Source organism: Chelon labrosus (assembly GCF_963514085.1).
Source record: "Chelon labrosus genome assembly, chromosome: 18".
Lineage (NCBI taxonomy): Eukaryota > Metazoa > Chordata > Actinopteri > Mugiliformes > Mugilidae > Chelon > Chelon labrosus.
In genome coordinates, this window is record NC_140351.1 from 16900519 (window position 1) to 16927191 (window position 26673).

Consider the following 26673-nt stretch of genomic DNA (forward strand, 5'->3'; position numbering starts at 1 on the left):
ATCAAAACAAATCCAATCCTATTACACCAGGGCAGTGTCCACTGACTGAAAGTCATTTTTAAAAAGCTTTGAGGGTGTGTACAACATGCCTAAAATGTCCAAACTGTAAGTATTTTATTTATACAGCCCAATGTCAATAGTTACAAATAACATCCCAGAGTGATTGATTGTGTGCATAGAGAAGCAATATAGCAGAGAAGAGTAACAAAATTATAGGATGTAAACAAACAGAAAAGCAACTTCTATTTTCTTGCATCCACATAAAAGCCACTTTTGTTTGTATGTAGCCATATATACATGCACAATGCACCAGAAGCTGTTTGGTAACTGATAAAAATGCTAGATTAAGAATAACGTCAGCACTTAAGCTGTCCTATAAAGGCAATAACAGCACTGATATTTCTAGAAAGTTGTTCAGCTCACTTATGATCCACTGATTAGAGCTAGCTAGCATCTATCAACATTATCCATACGTGCAGTTCCACAAATGACCACTTGAGGCTGGCTTAAGACATCCATTTTAAAATGTCTAACTATACAGCAGAAATAAACGTGTTTACAGCCTGGTACTAAAACTGTTTTGGTCTCCTTAGGTAATTTTTCCATTCTTGGCAATTGTAGGCAGGTGAATTTTTATATAACTTTTATTTAACTTAAGTTAGATCTAATTACAAAGTTGGGTATAATTAAGGATGTGGCCACTTTGGGTGACAGGTGGGTACCTTAACAGGCCACTAGTTGTTCAACTAGGTGTTCCCCTGCCCCCCCAGCTCAGCTCATGCTCCCCCTTTTTTACCAGTTTTTAAACAAACCAGGATTTAGGCTGAGCCAGACGTTCCCAACGGCTCACTTCAAAACAGCTTGTCAGTCCATGTGTGATTCATGTAGTCACAGTTGGAAGGAGATTTCATCTTGGCAAGATGGATGCATTTACACCTTTTCAACATCTGGCTAGAATTCAGCTGGAATTCAACCCGCCATAAATCCCTCTCGGATACAATCACACCTACTATTTAGTGATTGGATAGGAGGATGTGCCCAAGATGTGAGACGTGTAAATGGAGTCATCATACCAGGTGCAGGAAACCAAAGCAGCTACAAGAAACTGTGCTGTTCTCACTGTAATTTGATTATTCCATCCTGTGTTTTGCAGACTTTGACATGTCTTCTGGGAAAATTTGATTTTTTTTATTTATTTTTTCATAACATCATCCTGTTCCTGGTGTGGATCAAACTTGGGCTTGTTAAACTGCACCCTTCTTAATGCAATAAAGAGGACTTTTTCCACTAGAAGCTAACTCTGATATTTATAAATGAACAATGGATTAAAAGGAGCTTGTTTCTACAGTTGTGTGAAAAAGACAAGGAAGTGTTTTTTACCACAGTGCTGTCACCACGGTCCCACTGGCGACGACAGTCAAATTCACAGTCTGTCAGGTGCAGAACAGTTTTGGGATAGGACCTGACAACGGCAAGTTTTGACCCATCCTTCTTTATTTAGCGGATTTTAATTAACAAAGAAAAACAAGTGTAAGTTCTGTTTTTGCGAGTTTCACACTGTCACTGAATTGTCACACAAACCCCACAGTCGTGTTTGTGTAGAATAAGTCTCTGCTATGAACGCTGACAAAAAAGAAAAAATTGTTTTCTCCTTTTCAATGGAGACACTGACTTCTCTGCAGCCCTGCACAACATACAGCTCTTATGCTTTAATGGCAGGACACTGACTGATGGACAGTGTGTTGAGGAGCAGTCGGGCTGAGAATCGATCGGCTGCCAGTTTGGTTAAAGTCTGATGAGCTCCACTGCAGAAGGTCACACACTTGGTCAGTCACTCCGCTTCGGAGGGATTAGACAGCGATGACAGACATGATGGATAACAACCATCACAGACGGTAGTGGAAAGGTGCAGAGCGTGAGGAAGGGCATCAATTCAGTATAAAGGGAGGGGATTTTAGGAGGCTGTTACAGAGGTTGAGAAGAGTTTCATAAAAAAAAAACATTTTATTACAAAGAAATGAAAGAAAGAAAATAACTGACTAACGGTAGAGATGCAACAAACCAATATTAAAGGAACGAACGGCGACTGTGTCAGGAAAAAGTTGCACTTGAACTCCGCAAAGTTTTTACTTTATGTACAATAATCACCCTTCTGTGTGAACCTGGTAAATATAATTTTATATCGCAGCTGTGTTTACACATACTGTATTGTGATATATTTAGTTTCTTAATGAATCAAAGAATAGTCATAAAGGTTTGTTTTTGGTCATTTTCTAAAAATGAAAACCAAATCAAAGGTTATTACGTTTATGCAAAAATCATGCAGTGCTTCTTATTGTTTGGGAATGATATACCCAGATGCATTAAAGTATTTAGAATATAGTTATCTATCTCAGAGCATGTTGACCAGTTGCATCACTGTGTGGTACAGCGGCATTACACCCATGGACTGAAAACACCTGCAGAGAGTGGTGAAGACTGCTGAGAGGATCACCAGGACTCCTCTCCCCTCTCTACAGAGCATCTATAAACATAGAGTCCACAGGAGAGCTGCTTTCATCACTAAGGACCCCACCCAAACCCAACACAGGCTGTTCATACTTCTACCCTCAGTAATTTCTGGAGGTCTTTACCTCAAAGTTTTCTGAAACCTGAGCACGACAGAGTAAATAACTCCTACACGTCCCTGCTGTCAAAAGATATTTGAGTGTGGTTACCGTTGTCAAAATAGATGACAGTCGAGTTCCTGGAGACACTTGGGTCAAAGTTGGCCATTAGGGGAGCGATGTACTGTGTAGCTGTTAGCATTCGATGGACCACGTCACCAGTGTAGATGAACCCTGAAGGAAAAAACAAGAAAACACACTGCAAATTACTCTCCAAGAGACTTGCTTAGACACTTCTCACATTGTTCATCATCACTTATAAGTCAGATTTACCCTTAAGCAACAATCTTCTCTCGTTCCTAACTTTCCACACCCCACAAAGCTGTTATCTGATACAGTATCTTTCAGGAAGACAACACGTCTGCCCTCCAGTGCAAAGCTAAAACCTCCTCATTAACCGACAATCACTTCTCACTCTGTCTCTGGCCTCTTGCTGCAGGCAGCTTAAGCTAGCAATAATTAACATTATCACAAACAGAAGGGCAAATCAGAGGGGCTTTAAAGGAAGATTTGCTGAGTGAGCACTTATATAATAAGCACAGGCCTAACTGTCTATTCCTACACCTCTACCTCTCGTCATCATCAATCAAAGACAGCAACGAAGAGTCCATGACAACAAAAAAGGGATTTTGTTAACTTTTCCAAATAATTCGTCTCCTCAACGAGGCACAAATAGAGTGCTCCAAAGAGAGCGACGTGCTCCAGCAACACAAACTAGAGCTGCATCATTTAGCAGCCTGTAAACATGGTTATTAATGGATGCCAGAAAAGAGAGAAAACGCCCACTATTCATCATGAGGGAACGGTCTTTGCATAAAAAACCTACACTGATGACAACAGAATCCAGGAGTCTTAATTTCCCCGCTGACAACAAAGTTTAGCAAAGTCAGCGGCTATTTAAAGATTTATTCAGACTTTTTGTTCTTACTCTGACTTTGCCTGGATTGCAGAAACATCCAAAGAAACATGAAGCTTTAAAATCCTGTTTTAATTAGAACAAAGGGCACACTGGGTATTGGGTGAAACAATCTTTCAAAGTATCCAAAGTAATTTACCTGAACAGCAGTTTGAAGAATGAGCAACACATTAACAGTGACAGTATCTTGGATAAGTACACACTTTTAACAACTCGCGTGGCCTATACCACAGACAAGAGGTGAAAGTTACCACTTTTGCTGTATTGAAAATTGGGAAAATCCATTTTTGTCCAGGGGCCAGGTCAGGGTGGCTGTAGGTTAGGCAAGGTGGTCCAGACATCTCTCTTACCAGCAATGATTTCTAGCTTCTTCTGAGGGATCCACAGGGCGTTCCCATACTAGATTCTGAGGTTTCCTTCTACGTTTGACATGCACAGAGGAAGGTGCAGTGGCAATTTTTTTCCTTCCAAGGAAAATGGCTCCAAGGTGAGGGGGCCATAAGAGCAATTCTTAGATCTCACATAAATTAATTTGGTAGGCCAAAAAGTACCAACATGTGAGACAGAAATGGGTCTGTGTGCATTGTCAGTGCTGGACTGGTTGTTATCTTTTGGTGTACCCTTTGGCACCTGTTGGTCATCCTTTTAACGCCCTTAAAAGCTCCACCCACACTATCTCTTTCACTCTCTTTCACTTAGCATCATCGTTAGCTGCCACCACTTTCACTTCGGTTATTTATTTTGAACTTTGAGTCTCACAGATCGTTTGGCTCCTCTGTGTCGCTTCTCCTGACCAGAGATCATAATAATAATAATAAAAAAGGGTATTTTATGGACAGGAAAAGTCTGCTAATGTTGATAATAAAATCTGAAGGTTGTGCAAATCTTCAAGTGTGTATGCAGTTTAACATTGACCCTAAATAATACCGAGGCTACAACCAGAAGCCTGAAAACAACGGCAATCAGCTAACCTGAATCTGTCTATTGGTAACGAAATCCACCTCCCAGAATCTATACAACTTAGAACCAATAGGCAAAATAAGAAATGTGAAAAGATTGCTTTGTGTCTGAAGCTCAAGAGAAATACTGTGAGTAAAGTATCTGCCTGAGGAGTTTAGGCAGAAGGAAAAGAGGATTTTGGGGAAAATTTTTCATTGAGGGCAGGCTTATAAAACCCCATTTCATGTCACCATATGTCTCCTCATATGCTGGGAGGGCTGTAAAAACACATCTATCACTTTGGAAACCACAAGCAGAGCATACCATGAGGGGAATCAATCTTTCCCAAAGACCTCCCCGCTCGGAACTACTTCTATATGGTGTGCTGACAGCACCGTGAGCAAGAGGAGGGAGAGAGAAGATATGACTTTATTTAAGTCCTGAACTCCACCAGGAAGAGGAGTGAATGAGGAAAAAGATGCAGTCCTGCAGACTTGCCATGGTTGCAGTTGGTTTTATCCCCATAAAAATGTGTGCAAGGGTTTGACATATTTCCATGGACTCAACACCCAGGTTCTAACTTATAGTGTTTTTACAGGTTCTGGTAAAGACACGATCAATCTATAATAATATCCAAGCTGTCAGGACAACAAGGGCAAAAAATGTAATAAATAATATCTATTAAATTAATGTCTGTAAATAACCACTACTACTAGGTGATAAGAAAAAACTCCAAAATATATTATTAGGACTTGGTGTATCATGCACAGTAGATAAATTGACATTAATAAGTAGCAACCAGTCTTAAATAGTAGTTTGACATGTTGGGTAATATGCTTGTTCATTTTCTAGTCAAGCATTAGATGGAAGGAGCAATACCATTTGTGTGTGTGGTAAACACAAGCACTAAGCACTAGCAGCTAGTTAGCTTAACTCAACTATTTGGAGGGAAGTCAGTGAAACAGCTAGCCTGACTCTGTTTGTGCTCCTAAAGGTAGACAGGTAGTAAGTCAGAAAAAACAGAGAGATCTATATGAATAAACTCTATCAACTGGTCAGCATGATTCAGTAGAGGCTGGCTCTGTACGATGGTTTGTAGCTCTTCCTATCTTCCTAGCCTTACAGCTAATTGTCGCGTTTCTGGTTACCCCCTTAAGATGACTGCAGATCATATGTACCAGCTGGCCATTAGCTATAGCCATTGTGATGTATTCAAGTGCAACTTTTTTGGCCCAGACACAGGCGACGTAACTACTCATCTACTGTATGTATGCTAACTAAGAAGCAACAACCAGCAACCTTAGCTTAGCTGATAGCCTGGAAACAATGGGGATCCGCTAGCCCGGCTCTGTGTGTCGGTAACTAAATCTGCCTCCCACATCTGTAAACCTCACTTTAACACACTTTATTCTGAGATACGTCATTTAGGTTTTTGTAGGAAAACAGACAAAGGCATAACATGTGATCTTGAAATGAAGAGTTTTAATCCGAAGCTAAGTTTTGCATGTGCTCTCACGAATAAACCTTATTTCTTAGTGTTGTAGTTATCAGAACAAAATCATGAAATGAGCCAAAATAAGAAGTGTGATCTCTTTGTGTCTGTATAAGACTAAAGCTCAAAATAACTACAGCTTAAAACTATAAAAGAATTCCTGAAAGAAATCATGAAACCTGGTGTATTTTGCATGTATGTTTGCATATAAATGAGTAGAAGTATGTGCAATGAAAACAAAAACTCAAGTGAAGTACCTCAAAATTTTACTCTGTTTGTGTACAGAGCCAGGCTGTCTGTTTCCCTCTGATAATATCCTTACAGCACAGCAGACAGGAGTGTTCAGTGTTATGTCATGGTGTATGGGTGTAAAGAGGATAGAACATAAAGAGGCAGGGTTGTTGAGTCTACCTGTATAAATTAAGGGAAACATAAACACAATGGAAGTTTTTTTATCTGACTTTCTCCAACCCAACATGCATTCCATCTCATCTCATATTTACCCAGCATTCAGCTCAAGCATGTTCTCCCATCTCCTTTCTCCTGCCTTCACTTTCAACTTCTTAAGAGACAAGAAATCCCCAAACAAAACACACACTTGTCTGGAAACATAAAACCCAGAGTTGAAGGGCTTTACTTTTGTGTTGCCTCTGCTTCAGAGCTGAAAACACAATCTGACTTTTCTGACAGTCCAAAGAAAATCAGACAGCCACTCAATACACTAAAAAGGTGAGAGCTGAGGGCACTCAATAGAAAGGCAAGTCATTACTTTTGGTTGTCACTTTTGGCAGAAGGAGATGGATAGTGGATAGGGGAGGGATGAAGTGTTGGAGAGGAGGTAGGATGAGTTTAGGAAGGTGGAATAGCGTCAGAGATTTCTTTAGTTCTGTTTATGTGTGCTCCTATCCAAAAGGACTTGGACTGTGTATGTCCAAGAAAAACACAAGCAGGAATTAGTGGACCCAACAGACTAAATCTTCACTTTATTGGACATTGTGTTTAAACAAGGTCTGTGTTCCTGCGTACCGAGCTGTGTTTGATTTACAGGATATTCTCTGTTTATCACAGCTGGTTTGAGTCGAGAACAGGATGTGTACCCACACACACATTTAAAAGGCTTTTAAACACAGACCTACTATAACATGGTTTTTATCCAAATTATGTTTTACAGAACATATTTTTAAGTATTATAAATAATATTGGTGAATGAGCAACAGACACATCTGGCAAATTATCTTGTAGCATCTCAGATGCATTTTGCTTAAGGTACGGATCAAAGAACAACCGTCAACGATGGCTAACTGTAACGTCACCTCACGTTCCCCGTGTCTGGACCAATACGTTGCACTTGAACACAGCACAAAGACTACAGCCAAAGGCTAGCTGGCATGTACCTTTTATGCCTGTGTGAAATATCAGCAGGTGGTGGTAGTCTGTATTCATTATTCTAAAAGGGAGTAGCTAGGAGTCTAGGAAGAGCTACAAACTGTCAGGCAGAGCTGGATGCTCAGACTCATGTTGTGCTGGACAAACTAGGCTAAAACTAGGCCCACAGACAGCCCATCGCCAGCAATGTGTCAGCTTAATGTGTCAGCATGCTTAAAAAACTCAGGTTGGTAACATTGGACCAATGGAATAAACATGATCCACAAATCTTACATACTGTGTTTGATATAACTTTGGCATTAATGTTTGTGGAAAAACACATATGCTATCTGTGATCTGATAAGACTGTTGAGGTGTTTCTGTAAGTCTACTGTGTTATGCCAGTACAGGGTGACAGCTGGTACAGTATAATGCCACAGCTGGATCACTGTCGACACAGCTGGCAGTGGTCGCTGACAATCACTGTTGAGTTTACTCACACAGATTTCGACAAGAACTAGGCTCTGTCTTTTCTGACTGTCAGTTCACGGCAGTGTGTTGTTTATCAGATGTACCGTCCTCACTGCTTAGAAAAACGATGTAAGGATTTACAAAGGCAGGAAAGAGTTCATGTTTAGCCTCTTCCTTAAAAAAAAACCCTTTAAAATCATCTATTTGCTTTATTCTTTCCGTAGAAGCTATGACAGGACCCAACTTATATAAGTTCCTTGACTGTACTCATCCCCAGTGCTTGTTCCTGCAGATGGTGGGCCAACAGGGTGAAAGCTGTGTCAAATGTGGGTCTTTGGTTTCCCTTTTCCAAGCAAGACAATGCAGCTTCTTAACTGATACACTGATACGTACATTTATGATTAGCCTATAAATAGGGTGAGGAGCTCAAGAGCTTGAAGTAGGGATGTTGTTCCTTCGTGTTGGAAGGGGCCAGCTGAAGTGGTTATGGCATCTGGTGAAGATGAGTCCTGGCCTCCTACCCTTGCATGTTAGACACATTTTGTTAAACCTGTATCATTAGAGACACAGATTTCCAAAACGTAGTCTATCAGAGTCAGAGGGTAAACAACTACTAAGGTGGAAGTGGACGTGAGGTGTTTGACAGGGCTGGAGGCCAATGCAACCTTGTTGCACAGATTCTTCATGTGTTTGAGGATTGGCTGCTTCACTGTTTAGAGAGAAACTAACCCTGAAAATAAAGAAGTGAATGTAACTGTGACTCTGCTGCTGCTTTGTCTCAGTTGGTTAAGGAATTATCTTCTCCTGCAGAGTTTCAGCGTAGGAAGAGAAAAGGAAAAATACTTGCTGAAGTGAAAACAGTGACTTGCTGAAAGAAATGAAGGCAGCGAGAAACGATGGTACAGTGGTGGTGAGCGGAAGACGAGCTGACTGATAGGGCTGAAATGGAGTAATATGAGGAGGGCGTCTTGGAGACAAAGCCCCTGAGGCCTGTGAGAGTCAGATAGCTGCCTCCTCCTCCTCAGTTTCCCCTCTCCTCCTCGGGCTTGCCTCTCCATCTCTGTCTTAAAATATGCAAATTCTGGTTATCTCCTCATAGTGTCTGCGCCCGTCCATTCCTCCTTAACAGCAACCAGAACGTTTCTAGAGCCAACTCAGCTTTCAGCAATCAAGGTTGGAAACGAGACAGTGATAATAATGACGATAAGAGACACAACAGATTATTTCTTTATTATTCTGGTGGCAGTTAAACGCAGCACGTCTCTGAAATAGTTGGGTAAGAGCAGGGCTTTGGTGTTTGATGTGATAATAGCCGGTTGGGGTGTTGCGGTTTCGCCGTCAAGACTCAAGTGGAAAATTGCTTTGCACACTCTGGCGAACACGTCTGCTGTGTCACGTGTCTCACCCACACATCTTCAGATACCCCTACCTCCTTATCCGTGCCTATCGGGGTGTGCTGTGCCACTTGGCAGAGCGACTCCTGTTTCCAGTCCAAACCCACTGGTCTGGTTTCTCCTCCAGTTAAGTCTGGTGCTGGAGTGTTGGGAGTGGTTTGTTTTTTTATCCCCCCGTCTAGCAGACTATCCAGCGGAGGTGAGAGCTGTAAATGGTCTTGTATCAAGCTGACTACTTGGCTGGCAGAGTGTTGATGGTGGTTTTGCACTGTGGTTTTTTTTGCCAGACGATGCTTTTTAACCATGAATCGTTTGATTTAGATTTCCAGAAACAACATCTGAAGAAATAATTCATTGTTTGATCCTAAATTCAGGGATGACACATTTGCAGGTACACAAAATATAGGTACACATATATGCACTGTGTACACACACAGTTGTTTTCTCTTCCATTTCATAAATGCCTCTGTATTCCAGACTCCTTTTACAAATCTCACCACATTCCCTCTTAACCCCAACAGCAATAAAAACTGTCTGTGTACAGTCTAATATGCCGAGCACATACATATGTCCAGCAATAACACTAGTAACTACCACTGAGAGAGCCAAAGAACAGTGTTCACTTACCACCAGTCGCCACAGTGATTTCACGCAGGAAATGTCCATAAAAAGGGAAATCGAAGGACAGATTAACTCTCTGTGAGGGGAAGAACAGACAGATGACTCTAGTCAGGAAGATAAATAATCAAAACGGGTCTGTTTCATCTAAAAGCAACCTGAAGATTTAGATCAGAAGAAAAATGTGGAAAGAAAATACTAATTTTGTGTTCCGTCTGGTTTAGTTTGTGGGATAACCACTGGTCATTTCAGAGAAGAAATACAGGACATACATAAATCTAAGAAATTTAAAACAAATTCTGGCCTTTGTCACACAGTTGTTCAAGAATTATGTAAACATTTTATGAGAGAGTAAAATGTTGGTACTGTGCTAACATGCTCTGTTGTCAAAGTTTTAATATGTCTGTGGTTTAAGGTCACATGCCTGTAAAACTTTATGCTAATGTTACTGTAAAATACTAATGGTAACCCTATACCCGCTGAACACCTGTATTGTTACTATTGCTGCCTTAAAATGGGGTTGCTTTTACAAGAAATGTTGAAATGGGTAAATCTGGAGCATTGTAACAAGACATTTCTTAGCAGTAAGCATATTTAGTTTTTCAATTTTATAATATGTCAGAGGAAAATGTTTATTTTACTAACAGTTTCATCCTATTATGCCTTTGCATTTCCTACATTAAATTTCCTGGTTGTTAGCATGCTAAACGGTTAGCCTTGGTGGCTTGTAGACTCCACCGGTTGCTTAGCAGCAGTGCTCTCATGTCTCACAGTTGATGTTATCACTTGGATGGAGCATAAAAGACTTTCCATGTTATATGCCAATGTTTTGACTTAATTTTGACTTAGCATTAGCTTCATCTGTTTTCTATTCCTGGTAGAAACATATACTTTCACATGCACGAACACATAATAAAATGATCTTTAAATAAACACAGCATTCTGAAATAACCACAATAATTACCACAATCCATGGCTTTATTCAGTAATCGTTATTTTATCCCTGGAATGAACATGCCACGGTCACTGCCAGAAAATGTTATGGAGATCGACAGTCCTCAGTAAATATGCAGCTATTTTACAAGCTCCTAGATTATTCAGGGGGGAGTAATCCTGTGGCAAACCATGATGAATCTCACAGATTGTACAGCCAATCCAGAGCTTAACTTCGCTGCAATCCTGTGATGAAGTTGACCTCTGTGGCCGTGTTTTGTTTTATGACCTTATTAGCCAATTTCTTTCAGTGTCTTTGCCAAAGCACTGGTAGGCAGTGGAGCCAAAAGGAAGCAAGCTCTTGCAGATTTTAATGTAGGTTCTCAGGACTATAACTGCCATCCTATTAAACTCTATTTGTTTAAAAAGTTAGTCTGCTGACGCGTTGTCACAGATCAGTTAAGCACAGGTGGGTTTCACTTCTCCTTGTGCCACAACCCATGTCTGATTTTGACTCCAAATTGCCTTGGCTGAATACACATATTGATTTTCTCAGACTAAGCCCAACTCTGAGAAACCTCCAACTTTACCTCTTAGACTGTTTGGAAAATAAAATGCCTCGCCTCTTAGCCAGGACAGTCTGAAGCTAAAATGAATAGCTTGTCTTAAATTGTACGGTCCAATCCATCATTAAATGACTGAAGACTGAGGAGCAGAATGCACAATGTGGAATCTTATTCTATCTCCTCGCCAGCTATTGTTTACCCTGGGTACTTTATTTGCTGTTCTGTTTTTCCAGTCCATCTACTGCTGTCTTGTGTGACTTTATCAGTATGCAGCTCACATGGGTCACCTGCTTGTGCTGAGGTGGAGGGAAGGAAGCTTTCCAGCTTCACTGCAGAGGAACTTTTAAACAGTTTAAATGCTGTTTTCAATAATAGTGCTTTTACAATAATATATAAAAAATAAAGAATAGCACTGAGGTCCATTCAGAGCTGTCTGAATAGTGACAAGAACTACAACCTCTCCCTGGGGTTCGTGGATTAAAGTTTGACTGTGAGCATGTAGTTGAATACATTTATGCCTCACTTGATTAGTATGAAAACATACAGTACCTGGTTTTAACTTTCATTTTTAAATTTTTAACACACTTCAGTGCCAAAACTAACCGGCTAGTGTGCGTGAATAGGGCTGGGTAGAAAAAAAACTATTTTCTCATTCATATCGATCTTGATTTGAAAGACCCGATATCCTAAAGTCTTTGGATTGATTCTCGGTAGACATCTCACTGCGGTTTCACAAGACTGATTTTGTGCAATCAATCCTGCGAGAACGTGCAACGCGATTAGTTGTTTTGAGGGAGATCCAAAGCAAAAAAAGAATGATGACAGAGAAGAGCTGCACAAAAGCAAAGCCATATGCAAGATGTGAAACAAGAGGGAAAATACTGGGGAAATCACCACAAATCTCTGGAACCAATGAAAACATTAATCTTGTGAAAATCCCTTTCATAACTAAGTAAACTTATTTAGAAACTGATTTATCTCAAAATGAATTGATACTGACTGGCCATGGGACCTTGTGAATTGTAAACAAACCAATTAAGGAAATCAGCAGCGATACTCAGCTCTAGTAGCCGACGACTGATCTGATTTCTTTTGCAGTGTGTGTATACACATGCACTCAGGCACACAAATACAAGAAGTGTTTGTGTTTCTACTACATCAAGTGAACTGTCTGATTAGATAAACACTGTCAATGCAGTGGAGCGCCACATTAAATTCTCAGTTAAATCATAGCTATCGTTACTTCCTACTGACATTCACTGTGCAGAAATGAGAGACGTCTGACACTTCTGTATCAAGTCACTGATGAAACTCTGAAAACCTAGTGATAGACTACTTTTTTTACATTCTGTGGTATCTTTAAGGAGGTAACGTAGATCGTAAAGATAATGAATAATATGTCCAATGGTGGTTGCACGCAAGAAGCAGCAAAAGGTTCAGTAACAGAACGTATTAGATATTTTGCGTCTGAGTCACGTGATCAAATGACGATCAAAAGACAACTATTTTCATCTAAAGGAGGAAATACCTCAAACCTATATCAGCACCTCACCACCACAAAAAGGCTAATATTAGCTTGTCTAGGCTAATGCAGTGATTTGCTGCTTTTAAACTGGGTTGTGTACTTGATGTATTCACAAACTAGTTTTCATTATACCGCTGCATTTCCTATTGTCTGTTACTGTTAGCTTTGGTGGCTTCTAGTTGCTGACAGTTGCCTAGCAGCGGTTTTCTCACAACTCAATACATTACATTTATACACTAAGTCACATCCATCAGATTGACTTTTTTGGTATTACGACATCCCTAGCAGAATGGTGCACGTCCAGTGACAGAAAACTGAAGTTGAATTCGTTTCTCTTTGCTCTCTGGAATTAGAGTTTAACACAGGCAGGGGGTTTTGTGACATTACAACTAGTTTGGAGACCAGTCAAGGTTCAATATGTAACTTAAAGAAGCCAACACTCACTAAGAATGTGAAGTCAAATCTCTTGCACCTAACAGGCTTTTAAATTTTAATGAAATCTGTGTATTTTTAATACTCTGGAAAAGTAATTCAACCATTTTAAGTAACTAAACCTTTGTGTCTTAAAATCTGCCAAGATAGACATCCAAACCAAGTCTCCTGCGGACAGTAAATCTCCTCTCATGCCGTTTGTTGACTCACCGCTGCTTGTCTGTGTGTGTTGGAGAGAATCCCGTGGATCTTCACTTTGTCCTTCTCCATCTGGTCAGTATTTACCCACAAGTCCTTGCTCATTGGATCCGACGGGCCGTATGTTTTAGACGTGTAGTAGTTGTGATCTGTGTCCTCCTAAAGAATGACAAAACAAAGCGTATAATGTGAGTCTACACAATTGGCTCAATGGGAGAGGCGCAGCGCAACAAATGTTATTTAGAGTCATGTAATACAGCTTGAAGGAGAGAGAGGATATTATGCTGATGCTCTGGAGTTTCTGCTCTTATTATTACAAGAGTAATGAAAGCAAGTATTCATAAAGAGATATTCTACAGTTCACTATTAGCTCTAAACATGGAAAGACAAAAAGCAAGAGTCAGTTTAATTTGGCTGCAGCAGAAATATCCTTTAATTCAACTCTTTCTATTAAAACATGATCAGCAGATGCACTGGTTTTAACGTCTCCTAATCAAAGCAAATAACCAAGAAGCCAATCAACTTCTTCCAGTCTTAAAAAGCCGACTGCAAAGTCAATCCTTTTATAACAGACACAGTCACGGACTTTAATAAGCCATGTGGGAGAGGGCTGTCTGATTTTATTGTTTCCTGTGTGGAATTAGGAAGAATGCGCGTGCCGTCTCTTCCCCTCTGGGTCTAATGAGAAACCTCACAGCTGCTTCCTTTATCTAAAACACTGACAATGTTTTTCTGGACGGAGTCAGGGAAGTGTACGCTGCTTTTGACTGTGATCTGACTAATAGGAACTCACACGGCTCCGTTGATACTTTGATATATTGGTGGTATTACTCAGAGCTACTACAGTGCCTTGGTTGTCAAAAGGCCATGAGATAAACATTAATTAAAGCACAATCCCTCCCTGTTCGGTTCGTTTAGCTTGAAGGATTCATATTTCCCCTGGAGAGTTATAATCTAATATCTCTTCTCAATATTCAGCTTGAAATATAAGACAAAAGGAGATAATGTTTCAGTTTTAGCAAAGCCTCTGTGGGAGTGATGAATATCAGAGTTCCAAAGAGTTCAGTAATGTAGGTAGTACATTTGATTAATTTGTAGATTTGAACAAACATTGCCAGAAGCTTTTCATCACAGCCTAAAGTGCAGACAAATCATATGAGAGCGAGGGGAAAGAGGCACTTCCAGGCAGCCTTATTCAGCACATTACTTTCAGAATAGAAAACGGGGCCACTTGTAAAAGGAGTAGGCATAAATGCGGGGCTGTAAAGTTTCCTGCTAATCAGCACAAGATGATTTTGGTCTCACAGAGAGGGGCCGAGGGAGATTCAGGCCTCAGAGGTGAAAGAAGCCAGCTGGCAGTTCTCTGCCTCGGGGGGAAGAGTGAAGGGGAAGGCGGGCAGGTTGCCATCGTCCAGCCGGGTGTAGGTGGACACGAAGCTGTGAGGGCTTCTCAGGAGCACAACAAACAGAATACATGGAGTCTGACCAAAGAAACAGACAAAAATACACACATATAGAGAGAGCTCGGCTGGAGGGTTGTGGGAGGAAGGTTGTGTTTCTTCAAATCAGTCACAAAATGTGCCAGCAAGTGAAGTGTAATGCTGGATATCTATGTGTGAAAATACAAACATGGTGTGAAATGTGCTACCGCGCTAGCTTGGCCCTTACGGGCAAATAGAACATGCTGGTCCCAAGCCAAAGATCGCACAGCACCTCGGCTCAATTACATTTAAAAAACAGTACATTTTAAATCAAAATTCTTCCAAACGCTTGCCCCTTGGCCCACCGAGCACTTCAACCACGCAGAGCAGCTGTATTCATTAAATGTTGAGGTATCATTCACGTACTTTTTCATGAAAGCTGTCCAGGGGTGGGCTAAGTCATGGGTGACATTTTGACAAGTCTAAGCCTCAAGAGCCTCTTTTCACTTGATGGTACGGTGAGTGCGGAGTCACCCACATACGCACCCCCGAACTGTCAAACACATGCTGGGAAATAATGACAGCCAGCGTATTTGATATCGAGAAACCTATTGTGGTTTTTTAGGCGAAAATCAATGTCTCACTCACAAAATATTCTTTTTGCCTTTAATGCCTTTATTTGATGGTTCTGGAGGACAGAGACAAGATGTAATGGGGTGAGAGACAGGAATCACACCTGCGCCAATGCAGGTGAGCTATAGTTATTGTGTATTTTGATGTAAACCTAGTACATCAGGTTTCATTAGGTCCCAGTTTGACTCGATTCCATTCAATAATCAATTCATTTAGAGATATTTCAGTTGCTAAACCATTTTACTGAATTATGAAAGAGATTGACACAAAACTAATGTCGTCGTTGTTCCAGACATTTGTGGTATTTAGTTTCCAGTTTCACATTTTAGGCATGGCTTCGCTTTTGTTCAGCTCTTCTCTGTTGTTATACTTTTTAAATTCATTCAGCTTTCATGTCTGACGGTGCTCTCAGTGCCGTGACCGTTCTGGATCTCCCTCACAAGTGGACTAATCTCGTTGCGAGACTCGCCGCACAAAACCCGTCTTGCGAGGACGCAGCGAGATTTCTGATGAGAGGATGCAGAAAACGATGTGCACCTCAAAAATCCATCCAATGAGTTCGGATCTTTCAAAACAAGACTGATTTCAAGTGGAAAACCTATTTTTTTAAATTCCACCTTGCAAACCACACATTTCATCTACAGTATATTGTGGATGTATTTTTATCTACATATATCTTCGCTGTATCCTGCCTTTTTTATTTTTAATAAAATACAAAACTCTGGGAGGATTAGTTCCAGCTGATCCACACAGATGCTACAGAAGTGGAGAGGCTGCACTGCAAAGTTCAGAGGAGGGTAAAAACATATGGCCGGATAGGAGGACTGAAACCCTGCCACTCAGCTGTAGTTCTCTCCTTTATGAACTCAAACGCTGCATCTAAATGGAGAAAACACAAACTGCAGCTGATAATGGACCACTTTGTGTCTCCAGTGCTCAAAAACAAACTGCAGAAAAGCTCCATTCAGGGTTACACAGTACAAAAACCATCCCAGTTTCACTCCCATCTCTGTCTGAGACATTTACTCAAGCTGCCCACTACATAAATATTGCATTACACTGAGACCTGAATATCTTGTGCCAACATATTTTCTGAACAGCTCTATATAAAAAGCGAGAGAATGGAATAGAGGTATGTAGCGCTTTGCCTTTATGAGATTATTCTGGGTTGAATTGAAATGTGATGTTTGAATTATTATTTTTTTAAATTGTGTTCAGAAGAAGTAGCTGTGGATGTGATTCACTTGGGTATTTCAGAAAATAAAGAAAAGTACAGTAAAAACTGTAATCCCCTCAATGCTGCTCGAGGAGAGCTCGAAACCTTGGATAAATATTTCAGTATGTTGGGATTAAAATGCTTGTCAGCCGACTCTCTTAAGACACAACGCCATCCTGCACAGTTAAGTCACGACGAAGCCCGTCTGAAAAACCATTTAAAGGACACCATCGCTCATGTGTGCAGCTCTTCTTCAGCTGATAATGCCCGCCATCCATTATTCGCTGCTGCGCTCCGTCTCCTGCCAGTCGCACCAGCTTGGCGGTAATAGTGGTGAAGCATTAACATACTGGTCTGTGCTGCACAGAGAATATTTTAGATTCCCTTTAACAGAAGAATGGAAACTGAACCAGGGGTCTTCATGAATACAAATGCTGGACTCTGAATGTTTACATTTGGAAAATATTCCAAAACTCAAGAAGACATGACCAAACAAAACAGAGTATAACTAGATACATTCATATTTAGATTATTTTCTCAATTAATCACTAAACTATTTCTATACATTTTCAAGAAATTGGAAAAAGACCCGGAGATGACGTCTTCTAAGGTTTTGGCTTGTCAACCAACAGTCCAAAAGACTGAGACGATAAGACCATATATCAAATGGTTTTCAGATTTGATGGCATAACTTCGTTTGCACTGTAAGGTAAACGAATGTTACGAATGTTAAGGTAACCTCATATCAGCCTCAAAGTTTTAAAATGAGGGCTGCAGGAAGGAAGATGCAGATGTTGTAGCTGGAGCGATTAATACACAGCACAATTTAAAAAGAAGTCAAGTAATATACCTGTGTATATATGTACAGTACCTCTATCTAAGTATGTTTACCGGGTTAATTTGGTAGTCTATAATGATTCAGTACCACAAAATGCTAGCATGCTCGCTAGCCGGTTCAAATGTTGCTATTGTCATTTCCGATGACGGCAACTTGTCTGGTTCAGTCTGAAACAACATGACCCAAGTCAAAATATATCCTCTACCAAAGTATTTGTATTTGTACACAGTGTACATTGTGTGATGGAGGATCTGTGACTCATGCTGAAGGATACTCAGGAGGCTCAGAAATCACACTGACACATTGAACGACAGAAGAGTACACATAGAACGACATGTGAAACTGAGTGTGTTTGGCTCCGACTGATTGTAAGACTATCTATTTACATGCAGAGCTATTGTTCCTCTGTATTGATTGGAACACACCCAAGGATGAAAACCAAGTCCTGTGTGTGTTACCAGGCTCTTACTGGAACTGAGTCTGGCTACACCAGGCTAGATAATACAAATTATTACATATCCTTCTATATGTTGAGGATGTGTGGACAAACTGATAAAGGCATTTTCTTGGTTTGCCTGTGTTTCTTAAGTTCAGTTGGAGTCTCAGGGTCAAAAAGGGACCTAATTCAGATCCTCTACTGTGTACAACAGCTCAAGAAAGGGTGGATCAATTTAGAAACTCCTAATAAATATCAGATGAAAAAAAAATTAAAAAAGCGATGGAAATATTGGAGAATGAATCCAGTACTCGCTCTGAGGTGAATCCAGGCATCTAATGAATAATTTAAGTGAACTCTCATCTGTGGTTGTAGAGCACAGCTCATGAATGTGGTTTGCAAACTGTCAGATGTGGCTGCACTATTACTATATTATTCACAGACTCACAACATCAGCTGTCTTTGTTCATCTGAAATGAAATATAAACCGACGCGATGGCGGGCCGGCTGGGAAAAGTGCACAACCTCACTGCAGGCAGTTAGAAGGGTTCATCTGAGGAGCATTTCCTACACAGCAACACATTATCCTCTTAGAGGAGATGTGACAAACTGAGACACAAAACAAAACATTTAGTTCAGGTTTTGAACATGGCGTGCAATGAGGACAAACGTAGCACTGGGAATTAGGTAATCAGAATTAGCGAGCTTTCCGCCACATTGTGTGAATCCTCACACCAAATACACAGTGAATGCAGTGAAGCATGTAACCCCTGAAGAGTTTCCTGGGCTGCAGAGTCCCACACATCCAATAACAACTCTCTGCCATAAACCACACCCTTATTACTACACATCAAAGTAGCTAAACAAACACAACAGCAACAGCAGGATGGATACAGCCCCCCGAACACTCGTATACTGCTTTTGCGCTTTTACTGGCAACCTGACACGCCTGGCACCGGTTAAATCATCAGCGCTGACTACAGTTCAGTGTAGGCATGAAGATCAAGGCGTGAAAAACGACACTGTAAAATGTACGTTGCGGAGGGAACGTGAGGAGTTGTGTGTCTTTCATGGCTTCACATGTGTTCTTGGAATACGACGCCGGATTTAAAAAATGAGTAGTCTGCGCAGTCTGTCATCTGAGTGGCTGCTGCACGTCGTCCGTGTGTGTGTGCGGTTTGTTTTACCCTTCGTAGAGATAAGACTAAGTCATAAAGATAAGACTTGAAATGGTGCCACCTGACAGCTGCAAGTAGCTTGATTCTTCTTTTGCGCTCTGTGTGGAAGAAGGATTATTTCTCATCCGCTTTCCCAGAAGAAGTTTACTCATTGTAGTTAGTGAAGTCCCAATGAGGCAGTTTTCTGTAATCAAAATTGGCTTGACTTTGGTCTGCCTGGTATGCTGACATGATGTTTAGGTGGTTTTGAAGTGGTGTAAAAGTAGAAAGGTTGTAATGCATTTCATCTCAATGAACAATAAACATTTTGTGTGTTTAATCTACCAGCACTCTGCATATTTGACTTATTTGAGTGACAAAGGACAATAGATAAAGGAATACATCTTGCTGAACCACTGAGCTGTCCTCAAGTCAAAAAAATCTGCAGGAGCAACACTTAGTATCGATGATACTTTAGAAAAAAGCTTTACGCCTCTGACTGTGGAGATTGTCTCACATACTTTATTGCCTCCTTTAGCTCTATAAAGTGGTTTCATTTAGATAACATCAACTGTTTCTTTATGCACTCACATTTGCTAATTAAAAAAAAAACACCATCCTGCATTAGGACCCAATGAAAACCTTCCAAATGTTCTCTGAATACAATAAAACATGTTTCATTTAATGAAATATTTTAGTTTCAACCTGAGAGTATCCTGCAAGCTTCCTCTAGGCCTTATTTTTCTGAAGAACTTAAAATACACATGAGCTCCTGAAAAGAGGAAGGGTAACTAGGAGACACATAAAAGCCAAACAGTTAGCAGCCACAAGCCATTAATGACAGCACCTCTGCAGCAGCAGAAACCGCGCTGAATAAGAGCAACACTGATAAGACCTTGGCCTCGGTTCACCGACGAGTTCCCACACAGCTTCCTCCAGCCTGTTACTCTTCCTCGCGGTGACCTGAAGACACCTTTAGCGGAGAAGCTGTTTAATCTGGGTTAATGATCCGGAGAGCTGGTATAGTGAGTAACAGTCACGCGGGGCGTCAGACAGTCTGCTGTTAGAGCCACAGTTTTAAACCTGTATGCCGAGGTGAGATAGAGCTATTGTTGGGAACCTGCGCCGTGGCACCAGTTAACCCAAACATAGACAGACCCAAGACAAAGACGGAAATGCCTTGACATGTGACACCTGATTTATGGGATTGAAAGCAAACAGTGATTATCTATGACACATTCAGTCAACATTATTAAATAACTGGCATCTAGGATAAGACAGGAAGGCCTATCGGCTTTTAAAGGAATAGCTTGACAGTTTTGCGGATATGATCATTTGCGTTCTTGCAAAGAGTTCATCCCTTTCAACATATAAAGCATTTTGCTCGTCGACCATCGCTTTGTAGCTGACAGCTGGCTGCTAGTGGACGTTCCAGGCTCTGGTTGCCTAGGTAACGCTGTTATATCTGACTGAAACAAGCAGAACATAATAATGTTTGCTAGTGTATGCAGCTAGCTCTTCTTGCCATCACTGCCACCACTTAGCCTCAGCTATCAGCATGGTGAACACGGCGGAAGGAACCAAAGTCATGGACGGTGTTTCCCTGTGGCAACCCTTTGGACAACTATTTATTCGCGTCATATGTCAATCAAATATATCAATCACTCCCACCGGTCATCACCTCAATCACATTGCCTCAAAGTTGAGTTTAGTTTAACTTTGTATCTGCCCACTTTGTATTGAGTAGATTTTATTTTATTTTTTTTCATATTATCGTCACAACACGCTGACATTTCATTGCTGCTTGTTGGTTGGAAACGTCAGGACAGAGCTGCTAATATTTCATGGCCTCTTGACGCCACACCTCTTCCTGTGTTCACGCCTGTTTAACGAGTTAGCTTAGCTTAAAGGCCTGGAAAATCTAGCCAGAGCTTTTGTGTAGCCAGGTCCACCTACCCCTTCCACTCTTGGCTCCTATGAAGCGGTATCTTCATACAGAGCAGACAGACACGATATTAAACAATATTAAACTTATTCTTTTAAAAAAAGACATTTGTGTTAGTGAAGCTTTGCTGTAATTGAGCAAAATCATCTAAACTCTATTCCTTATTTTATGCTACACTAGGGAAATTTGTTCTTTACATGAAACCTATTCATGTACCCAAGGAGTAGTGGGTAGCTATCCGTGCAGTTTCAAGAGTTAAGTGCCTTGTTCAAAGGCAGTTGAACCGTGGAGGTAGGGGTATTCAAAGCCCTTAGTTTCATTTCCACATGCTCCCACTCAAAAGTCTGTCGTCCCTGGGTGGGCTCGAACCACCATCCTTTCAGTTAACAGCCGAACGCGCTGACCGATTGCGCCACAGAGACATGCTGACCACAGAGATAAATTAATGACGACAAAGTATGCTCTGCAGACTAAAGTGTAATTTACACTTGAGACCTTTAAGGTTTTGATTCACATTTGTTCTCACAGGAAATCCAGTTGAAAATGAATGGAACAGATACAGCAGGTCGATGGCGAGCAGGTGTGCCAGAAAATAACTCCTGGAATGTGTTTGCCATCGCGGAGTGACAATATACGGCTAAAGTGTCAAAGAGCAGATTTTTCTTTCAAGAGGACACACTCTCCCTCGTCTATCATCCGCTCTCCTCATTTAAAGCTCGTTCAGCGTGGAGAAGACGGTTTCTTGAATCCATTCGGCTCACTGCGGGGTGGGAGATTTCAGCTCAGCATCTACTGTTTATGCCCTCTGAATATGAAGGCTTTTCTCTTGGCAATAAAGTGCTGGTGGCAGGGGGAGGGCCGTGTGCGTTGGGTAATGACGGGATGTTTGTGCTGTGGACTGCTTTTCCATTCTGCAACAACAAATGAGCCCGAGAGAGCGAAAACAACGAGGGGGGACGTGTTTGTGTGTCCGTGCTCTGGTATGCAGGCATGAGAGTGTGTGTGCGGATGTCACGTTTGAAGTGGTGTTCATGCTCTAGTCCATGTGTGTTTACAGTTGTGTGCGCATGTGAAGTCTGAAGTGTGTGCGTGAACGCTTACAGCTGACGATCAAAGCCTCCTCCCTCCTCGCTGTGAACCTGAGATGATTAGAAGCCACAGGAAAACTTAACGAGCCGTCTAAACCCGGGCGGCCGCCATCATTATGACTGAACGTCTCGATGCCGTTCGCAAGGCAAGGCGCCATAACAGCGGACACGGGCGATGCCTTTCATTTACATAGACACAAATACAGGTTGACTGTGGTTATTAATCCCCAGCAAAACCAACCTGTCCTCAGCGTACTGTAGGAGGTTGGGTTAATTTCCTGTTCTGGTCTCTCGGAGGTCAAATTTAAAAGGCTCCAGCCCCTCACAGAAGAAGATGAACACCTGAGGGCTGAGCTTAATGTGATATAAAATATTAATCCTGAGGCCCCTCCTCATCTTCTTTTTCATTACTAAACATCCAGTCTTCTGAGGAGATTTATAATTGCTCCAGGGAGGTAAGCGACCAAGCAGTATTTTTAGGAACAGCTCAAAAGAAGATGATGTTGATTCATTTGCTTCATACTGTTTTTTGTTTTTTTTTGTTTTGTCTTTTTACCAGACAGTGAGGTTTGAGGTTGACGTTAAAAAATCCCAATTATTTTCCTTATTTTCCAATTTTTATTAACATATGATTTAACAGAAAATGTTTCACTTCTTTTAATGCTGTGGCATGACATGTGCTGTTTATCTGGTTTACAACAGAGTGGTCCACTCCAAAAAAGCCAAGAAAAGAAGAAATGATCTGATTGGCCCGAGGTATAAACAACTCCCAATGGAGAGACTCCAGACCAACTTTCCCCCATTAAAATTGAACTTGAACTAAGAATTTCAGCTTCCATTGGGTCCTATGGGTTGAGGGGAGGGGCCTCTGTGTATCATCCCACAGATACTTGATCAATTTGGAATCTAGTGAATTTGGAGGCCAGGCCAACACCTTGTGCTGTTCTTCATGTTTTTTTTTAGTTGTTCCTAAACCGTTTTTGTGTGTGTGCCTGTGTCAGGCTGCATCCTGCTGGGGATGGCTGCTGCCATCAAGGAGTGTCATTGCTATGGGGTGGGGGTGTCTGGTCTGGTCTGGTCTGGTCTAGGTGGGTGCTACATGTCTAAGTTACATCTACACAAATGCCAGATTCAGATGTTTCCCAGCAGAACATTGGATTGTCACAAGATGGTCAATGTTATTTACTCCACCTGTCAGTGGTCATAACGTTGTGGCTGATCGGTATACTTCACTGCTTTTTGCTAACATCTAAGTCTGTTTGATGATCTTTAAATGTCACTAAAACATAAAGAAGACGCCTCTAATGAGTAGATGAAGTATGTAAGATCCTGTGATGGAAATACTGTATACTGTTTATATGCTGTCTCTCTTCTAGCATAATCCACTTCAGTCCCTACACTGGTTCTGGGAATCAGATGCACATAATCCACAATGAGCTCTACGTACCTCTATCTGGGAGCTGTTGTCGGTCTCCTCTGCTGACAGCAGGCCTGGGAAGCCATCGGGCTCCGGTTCAGAGTCCTGGTCCTGCTCCTGACTGGCCCTGTTACTGTCCATGTTACGAGGTTTAGGGGGAAGCCATCTCCTCCACCGGTGACTGTACAGCTTCACGTCCACTCCTGCATCCTCATCCCCCGCCTGCCCCAGCACGTAGGAGTAAGAGACCCCTGAAGGAAACAGGAAAGGGGAAAATCAGACCATCAATAGTTGTACAACATATAACCACATACATTGAACTTGTGTCGCAAATAAATGTTGTTGTGTTTTACAAATTGTAGGGTTGCATAGCTAAAATAATTACATGGCACAATAATATATTTACTTTCACTAAAGTAACAGTCATATAACAGAGACAGGGATTGGTCAAGCCATTAATCTCGTGCCCCTTCCTCATAACTCACTGTCTGTGTGGATCTTTTTTTGTGCTTTAGGGAAAAATCTCTCTGCATGAAAAAGATGCACATTAGGAGTGACTCAGCAGCCATCATGCAGACCAGTAGTCACAGACAATCATCCACATCCCTGAGTCTCAAATGAGGCGCTGGTGACAGGTGAAAAATGGTGTTAATGTAAACACTGACTTGATTAACCAAGAATGAGACGGGCTCCTGGATCTGAGGAGAAATGTGCTGTGTCATTATAAGCTTCTTCAACTGAAAAGACCCTTTTTCCTTCTAGGAAATTGAAGTCGCAAATTACTTTGCCGATTTCAATCACTCTTTTCAGTTCAGGCATTCACAGCCACTGACAATGCAGATCGTATTTTATACCAATAAACATTCACACCACGTTTCTTTTCACAAAGAAACTTCAACAGATGGCCGAAAAGATTTACTTTCAGATTTTGTTGGCGTAACTTGAAGGTTGTCTGTGGAGTTTCGACCTCTAGCAGCAACATGGAGCGGTTTTTAATGAGTAGAGTTTGTTTGTCTTGTGCACGCACACAGTAGTCACAGCTTATCATTTCATGACAGGACATCACTGACTGCATTTAAACACCACTCTCCATGATGGATTCATGAGGAGAGGTTTTGAAGCTCAGCGTGTTGTCTCTGGTAGCCGCCATCTTGGTAGAGCTTGATTCTGCCCATCTAGTGGTTAATTAGGCACGGACCTAGCCACCATGCTCTCAGTTATGTAAAACTTTAAGCCTGCTTTCATTAGGAATGGTTAAATTGGCTTTAGACATAAACTGTAAACATGTTTATTTCTGATGTAAAGTTGGACTTTTTAACATGGAGGTCTATGAGGACTGACTCACTTCTGGAGCCAGCCTCCAGTGGCCATTTGAAGAACTGCAGTTTTGAACATAAACTAGGATAACCTTTTATCACAAAGTGGGGAAATTTGCAGCATTGCAGCAGCAGACAGTTTAAAGAATGCAAACAGGAGATGAAAATAAGTCAAGTACAAAAATAAGAGATGTGTTTATCTGATAGTCCTGTGATGGACTGCGGACTTGTTTCCCTGCCTTCAGGCTAATGCTCAGCATGCCTGGATAAACTGCACCCCGATGACCCTAATAGGATTAAGCACTGAGAGACAATTAGTAATAAACTTCATTATCATAGCACCCATTCAAACACAAAGTCCACAAAGTGCTTGCATGCTGTTGCAGCTATGCAAATAGTTTTGACTTTAGGACAAAGAGAACTGCTGATTCCTCTACTATTACTCTATGTTGGTTCTCTTTTTATGAGACAGAGGCCACTAGGTTTAACTAGCAGACTGTGTTTCCACTCTTTTCTCCTCTCTCACGCTCACATTTCGTTCTCCTTGCCACCTTCCTCTCCCTGGGCCTCTGACCAGAGGTTCTCCGAAGGGGAGGAGAGAGGCAAGTGAAGAGGGTTAAGATGCTAATTTGCCCCAAAAGAGGAGGCTGACAGATTTACTTTATAATGAGTGCTGGCAAAGCAAAGAGCAATGGGACCAATGTCCTCGTAGGTAGGTGTTGATGTACACTGGAAGACTTCAAGAGATGAAGGCAGAGAATTAAACAAGGATGACTGCTTTTGTTCACTAATGTTAAAGAGCCGTGTTGTCACAGACTTAATTTTAACATCCATACGGAAATTTAAAAGTGCACCATTTATCAGAAATTTAATCTATTTCAGCAAAACTTATAAAATTGCCCAAACTTTTAACTTGGCTGGACTGATGTAATGGTTCCTAAAAGGTTGTTAAAGCCACCATAATCAATCCAAACTCCAGATGGATCCCCCCTCCCCCCCAAAAAAAATTAGGCAAAATCAAGCTTTCTTCCCCTGTGCATCATTTCAGACTTGTTGTTTAGTCTCTGCAGTAGTTCTTTCGGCCAAATATTCACTCACTGTCTCGTTCTCAGCATACCTCTAATGCTTCCTGACACTCTCTCTATCCCTAATGGTCATTAGTCACATTCGAACAAAGTATCGCCGTCTCCTTCCTGTCAACAACAGTTATATACACTAATCCAGGAGGCACACATACTGTTCCACTAACGCATAAACGTCTATTTCTATCCTCTAAAGGATCCTTGTCAGCTCTTCAATATACGGTGGAAAGCTGGCAAACAGTGGATACTTTCACCATGACCGCAAAATAGGGGCCTGGGATAAATGGCTGCTCTTTTCCCAGCATGTTCCTTTGAGAACAGTCATGGTGACTCACCCTTTAAAGGAGCACATGCACCTGCATTTCTCCTCCACCTCTGAGATGCAGGGATGACAGAATATCTTATTCTCCAGGGGAAAGTTGGGGTCTTTTGTCAAGTTGTTTAGGAGGGCGCTGAGGGCAGACCCCTGAGGGGCACTTATAAAAAACTCCAGCAGGTCGAAGCGTCTCTTCGGGGTGAGACTGTTCTTCTGCTTTTGTGTGAACGGAAATCTTTCCCGTCTGCGTTTCTTTCAGTGCCTGTGAAAGCCCCCGCATACCTTCACCCTGA

The 26673-nt window shown here is 41.4% G+C and overlaps 1 protein-coding gene across 1 annotated transcript in view; it reads right to left on the reverse strand.

Annotated features, from left to right (window-relative positions):
* plxdc2b (plexin domain containing 2b) overlaps window positions 1–26673 on the reverse strand; it is a 92155-nt gene that overhangs the window by 33178 nt on the left and 32304 nt on the right. Inside the window, exons 2-5 of the mRNA XM_084566369.1 lie at window positions 23697–23917; window positions 13528–13674; window positions 9871–9940; window positions 2718–2840 (exon numbers count right to left, since the gene is read on the reverse strand). Of these exons, the coding sequence (XP_084422495.1) occupies window positions 2718–2840; window positions 9871–9940; window positions 13528–13674; window positions 23697–23917 (561 nt within the window). The remainder of the gene's footprint in view (window positions 1–2717; window positions 2841–9870; window positions 9941–13527; window positions 13675–23696; window positions 23918–26673) is intronic.